This window comes from Bison bison, unplaced genomic scaffold, assembly GCF_000754665.1.
Source record: "Bison bison bison isolate TAMUID 2011002044 unplaced genomic scaffold, Bison_UMD1.0 scf7180017864100, whole genome shotgun sequence".
In the NCBI taxonomy this organism is placed as follows: domain Eukaryota; kingdom Metazoa; phylum Chordata; class Mammalia; order Artiodactyla; family Bovidae; genus Bison; species Bison bison.
In genome coordinates this window covers 777,818-783,991 of record NW_011494672.1, presented here as the reverse complement: position 1 = coordinate 783,991, position 6,174 = coordinate 777,818, and the positions used below count along the sequence as shown (strand labels likewise).

Sequence of the window (6,174 nt, the reverse complement as noted above, 5' to 3'; positions counted from 1 at the left end):
CCTTTACAATTTTCACACCCTGACAAGCGTGACCGATTCCCACAGAGAGGAGTGCATTTTCCTTCCTTGCTGGGATTTAGTCTGTGGCTGAATGACCATCTGTCAGAGACGCTGTAAACGGGGATTCCCCCCAAGTGAGAGGTTGGATTAAGTGTCCTTTAAAGTCTCTTCCAACTCTAAAATTATATAATTCCATGAGATCAGCAAAGGCTAAAACAGTAATAGGGAGCTTCACAGAGGAAGGGAAACTTGAACTAAGCCCAGAATGATAGCTAAGATCCAAATAAACAGAAGACAGAGGATAAGATATTTTGCTTCATTCCTGCCCCCAAATGTATGTCAGGTCAGCCTGCAAAACAGCTTAAGGAGATTAATAACTGGAACAAATAAATCCTGTATGTACTAGAATACAAAGAAATATAGTCAGAATCCTATATTTTACTGGAAAATAGTAGGCAGCAAGCTTTTCTGAATCACACTTTTAAGAAAATCGTTTCAGAAAACATTAACAATACTATTTAAAATACAATCCTACTGCATTATACTCCCAGAAATTACACAAATACACTTAATGAAATATAGAACATGCCAAAAGAGCTGGCATGAGTTCACACTGCTATTTGATGAAGAATTTAAATAGTCCAGCCCTGAAACTTCCATTTGGCCTCCTTTCTCGTCAGCGTTAAACCACACCGTGATTTTCCACTTAAAGCGATTCGCTTCCCTTTTCTGTCCCCTTTGCTGTTCTTCTACCTGTGCTCACACGCCTTACTCAAGGTGTCTTCACTTTACAATTCCAAGACATACATAGCAGCCTCCAACAGTCAGCCAAGAACACATCAAAAAGCCAAGAACACATCAAAAAGCCAAGACTTGAATGAAATGTCTTTTAAAGGTTCTCCAATATTCAAACATGTTACATCCAGCATCAAATTCATCAGAAAGTGAACTCTTTGTAGACACTCCAGAATCCTCCATATATTAAATCAAAGCCTAAGGTTCTTACCAAGCATTCTCAACGTATCAAAGTTATGTTATTTAAGCTAGGAAAAAAAAAAAATGCTGATCATTGCTGTTCATACACAGGTGATGAAAATTTATGTAAACATAAAAAAGGTGAGTTTGTGCTAGGGAAGAACTGGAGGGAAATGTTAGGAAGTGGACAGTAGCAAAAACCAAGATGGCAACAGAAGACCACTTCACTTGCCATAAGCTTGGAAATAAGAAGCAAATCAATGAACTGTGGTTAGATAGAAACACTAATTTTTAGTTCCATTATCAGAATCAGTTATTCAGAAACTATTGGTGCAAATCCTAACTTACCCCTTTTTCTGAGAGATTCAGAGTAAGCAAATGCAAGGTCCTAGTATGGGATGACTTCCAGTCTACAGGCATTACATTTCCGTAATTATCTGTCAGGGCATTCCAAATCCTTAAAAAAAAAAAAACTACAATCAATGAAAGTTAACATTCTGTCTATCATTATTAAACAGATATCTAGTACTACAGTGAGAGAACAAAAAATATCACAGCAAAAGAAAAAAAAAAAAATAGGAGGCCTACTGTTTCTCAGAAAAGCATGAACAAACCAGAGCCTCCTGAATAAGACTAAAGGAAAACCCAACCATTGGGCTGACAAGTCCTGAGGGAAGATGACATGGAGCAGAAAACTCGCAAAGTCAGCAGCTACCATTCCCACTGTCTTGCGTGCCAGGTATTACCTAAACCATTTACACACATTCTAAGCAATTCACTTACATTAGCTCACTCAGCCCTCAAAAAGAGTACCATGAAGACCCATTATTATCCCCATTTTACAGATTAGGAAACTAAACCACAAGTCAAAACAGGTAGTAAATACACTGTGCTTTATAATTGCTTTTCTTTTGTAACTTCCAAACATACAGACTATTCCACAGAGTGAATAATCTCTTTAACCAATGAGAAAGAATTGCCAGGAGAAGGTCAGCCTCAATATGAGACTAGGGCTTAATATCTAATTGATAGTGTAAGACTAAGATAAGATGAAAAGGGAAAGAAAGGGAGTTCACAATACAATACACAGATTCTACCCAATGCAATTACTCTTCCTTATTAACAAACAGAATTTTGAGGAGGCAATAGAGTAAAATGAAAAGAGCACTTGACTAAATTCAGAAAACAGACTCTTGTCTCCATTCGTCTTCAATCAGTCTCTGACCATGTACTTTAACTTCTGCAGGCGTTAGCTGCTCTTTTTAAAACAGGAAGCTTGGATAAGGATGGCTGACATTTCTTCCAGCTCTAACTCAAAGCATTCATTCAAATTAGTTATATCGATGAAACCTCCAAACCATACCAAAATAAGGACTGCAAACCAATTTCATGTCCAAAATTCAGTTTCAATCCCAAAGTAATAACAACCTTTTTTTCAAAAGGCATTATATGAAAAAAAGAGTTCAGAAATATAAATGAAATTTAATTTAATTAGTGTAAGTAAAGTTAAACATTACACAAATAAGCTATTTAATGGTCAGAGATACACACATACAATTCATTAAAAAAAAAAAAAGCTAATATTTTTAACAAGTATCTAATTGTAAATAAGCCACTAAAAAATTGGGTGGGTTTTTTTCTAAGTGTGTAAGATACTAGGATACAAAAATAAGACCACCGGGATTATAAAAATAAGAATGCAAGCTTCAAAACAGAGAAACAACATACTGATTTAATGAACTGGAATTTGTCTAAAAGAGAAGCAATGGGACCACAACGGCCAAAAACAGACAATCCCCAAATGACATTTGGCTGCTGAATGCATATTAGCCTCCATGAGTATGTGAACACAAAAAGCTCGAGAAAACTGGCTCATTTACCCAGAAAATCTCTCGTATGCATGGTTCATTCCTATCCTCCTCTCTGCTGGAATCCTCATTTCCTCTAATGCCAACATGCTCAAATTGGAAACACTCCGGGTTGCTAAACTTGCTGGCCCACCTTGTCCTGGGTAGAAGATTTTCAAATACTAAATGACTGACCATACACTGAACCCTGGTCAGGAACCACTAGGATACTCTAGTAGGTGAAGACAGTCCAGAGTTTTTGAGGTTTGTTTTGTCTGTTGTTCCTTCTTAATTGAGGCCATAATAAAAGGACAAGTGGAGCGGAAGATTTCATGTAGAATAATTGACTGTGGGTGAATTTGATCTCCCAAGAAAATGAAGGACAAGTCACAGTCCTCTATCTTCACCAAGGCCAGAACATTTGTGGTTGAAAGGACACAAGGCCGGACTAACTGAAAGATTTCTAGAATACTCCAATCAAGACAGGAACTGCCTTCGTCCTATCATAAAGCATTACAGCCAATCATCAACAACTAGCAGGGCGGCTCTTTTCCAAAGGAGGTCAAAGTCTCACTGACATTCAATCCCTCACTAGACCCTTCTCAAGTAAAACTTCAGCCAATAAGCACAATCTGTATGTAACCAAAACTAAAACTGGGACTTAGAAAAGAATAAAGTGCTCTAAGGAAGGGCCCTATCTGAGTGAAAGAATTCTCAACTCTCTCTAGTTAAAGGAACAGGAATGAACTCCATCAAGCAATGGAGAGCATGTTTATGCAACAGAACAGGGACCATGAGAGTGGCAGGCAACTCCTGCTTAGAAAAGATTGATTTCTTATGCATTCCCAAATCAAGCAACATGCAGGACCACCAATGTAATATCTACGAAAAATCATTATCAAGAGTAACAAAAGTTTTGTATCAACCTAAGATTTAAGCAAAGGCTAAAATACACTCCTTTTCAGACAGTACAGGTGAATGAAAAATAGGGAATCTTCTCTGTGTACAAGCTACTAATTCATTTTGATAAGTTACTCTTGATAAACCCAAATATATAATAAATATGATTTTAAAATCCAGAGCACGTCCTGAGTCTACTGATTCTGAGTATATAAATCTATGCATAACACTATCTTCTCTTTGGGAATAGACTGTTTAAAATGTCTTTTGCCACTGACTGCAGGCTCAGTCGTGTCCAACTCTTTGTGATCCTATGGATAGTAGCCCACCAGGCTCCTCTGTCCATGGGATTCTTCAGGCAAGAATACTGGAGTGGGTTGCCATTTCCTATTCCAGGGGATCTTCCCAACACAGGGATCAAACCTGTGTCTCTTGCACTGGCAGGGGATTCTTCACCACTGCGAGGCACCTGGGAAGCTTGCCTATCTGTGTGTATAATATCCAATCATAAACTCCTCCTTCTCTGCCGGGGCAGAACACAGCACAGAGGTACCAATGAAAAGACATAGTCTCTAAACAGAGCTGGCCCTGAACCACTGCTAGCTAAGCCACTGGCCTCCATTCCCAACTCCCTCTTCCTAATCTTCTGATTCACAGAGGAAAGAAAACCATCAAATGACAAGCCCCACCCTTTGCCCATGGAGCCTTCTCTCAAGCATTCTTTGTTGTTCAGTTGCTCAATCACTCAGTCCAAGTCTTTGTGACCCCATGGTCTGCAGCACACCAGGCTTCCCTGTCCTTCACCATCTCCCAGAGTTTCCTCAAACTCATATCCATTGAATCCATGATGCCATCCAACCATCTCATCCCTTTTCCTCCTGCCTTCAATCTTTTCCAGCATTAGGGTCTTTTTCAGTGTGCCGGCTCTTCGCATCAGGTGGCCAAAGTACTGGAGCTTCAGCTGAAGCATTCTTCCCTAACCTCTAATCCTTCCATCCCATCAATGCTCTGAAAATCCATCCCTAACCACAACCGCAGGAGGAGAAGGGGACGACAAAGGATGAGATGGCTGGATGGCATCACCGACTCAATGGACGCAAGTCTGAGTGAACTCCGGGAGTTGGTGATGGACAGGAAGGCCTGGCATGCTGTGATTCATGGGGTCGCAGAGAGTCAGATACGACTGAGTGACTGAACTGAACCGACAACCTCAGTGTTTACTCTGTAATTTTACCCTCAGGCTCTCCAGAGCTCCTCTCCCCCTACATTACAATATTGTCAAATCCCTCACTCTCATTCCTTTCAGTCTCTTTTGGAGGAAAACTATGGTGCATAACAACCCTCATTTAACTAAATTATAACTGGGGTTCTAGGAGGTTAAATACCTCTGTCCCTCCTTTCTCCTAGCTCTCATAAATCCCGGTGAATTTCTGACCATTGCCCTGAAATAATTACTTGTTTATGCACCGATCTCCCTACCAGACTAGGTGATCCTTCCTATTAATAACCAGGTCTTTTCCTTTTTGCCTCTGAGGGGACTCGCACTCAACCTGAGCTCTCAGATGTAGCCAATAATCTCCTGTGGCATAAAGCCTGCTTCAACGTCAGTACCTTTGCATGCACTGTATCCCTGAGCTAGAATACTAGTAACATTTCTTCACCTGCCAGGCAAACTCCCACTCATCCATCAGGATCCAGTTTTCTCTATGAAGTCTTTCTTCACACACACATACACAAGATTCCCTGTATTTTGCATATGTATCAGAGCGTTTGTAACATTCATAAAATGTTTGTTTACAAATCTAGCTTCCACTCTGGGTTGCGCTCTGCTTGACAGCTGTAATGTCCAGTCACCTTGGTATTTCCAGTGCGAAGCAGCACGTAGCAGGCGCTTAATAAATTTTAGTTGAGCGAATGAATGGCTACACATGTGCCCGAGGAAGTACTATCTGCAACTATGAAGCTCAGTACAAGACTCCTCTCGAAACCAAACAGAGGTTGGCTTCCAGGAAGCAGAAGGAGGCTTAAGGGCTCACAGAGGGGCAGGAGAACACGAGATTTAAATTCCCAGGAGTTCACAGGCCGAAAGCCTCAAGGAAGGAGGTGGGAGAACAGGGAGGGGCGGGACTCCAGAGTTGGAGGCGGAAGGAGAGAGCGGGGAGGAGCCTGCGGTCGGAGTCCCGCCGAGGCTGCTGACCCCGGGCCAGTGGGCAGGGCGAGAGGGGCTGGACGAGGGGCAGGGAGGCTCCCGCCCGCTCCCCGCCTGGGCCCGCACTCACTCGTCCCCCTGCAGGAGGCTGCACTCGGTGATGGGCCGCACAGCCGCCCTCGGGGGCTCGGCGGCTGGACCCGAGGGGCGGAAACACAGGCTCAGCTTCTCCTCCAAGTGGCAGGCCAGCGCTGGGAAGCCGTCGCCACCCCCGCCCGGCCCTGCTCCGGCCTCGGGGCTCGC

At 42.3% G+C, this 6,174-nt stretch overlaps 1 protein-coding gene across 1 annotated transcript in view; it reads right to left on the bottom strand.

Moving 5' to 3' along the window:
• Window positions 1-6,174, bottom strand: part of FEZ2 (fasciculation and elongation protein zeta 2 (zygin II)) — a 48,890-nt gene that overhangs the window by 38,917 nt on the left and 3,799 nt on the right. Inside the window, exons 2-3 of the mRNA XM_010838622.1 lie at window positions 6,002-6,169; window positions 1,324-1,432 (exon numbers count right to left, since the gene is read on the bottom strand). Coding sequence (XP_010836924.1) covers window positions 1,324-1,432; window positions 6,002-6,169 — 277 coding nt within the window. The remainder of the gene's footprint in view (window positions 1-1,323; window positions 1,433-6,001; window positions 6,170-6,174) is intronic.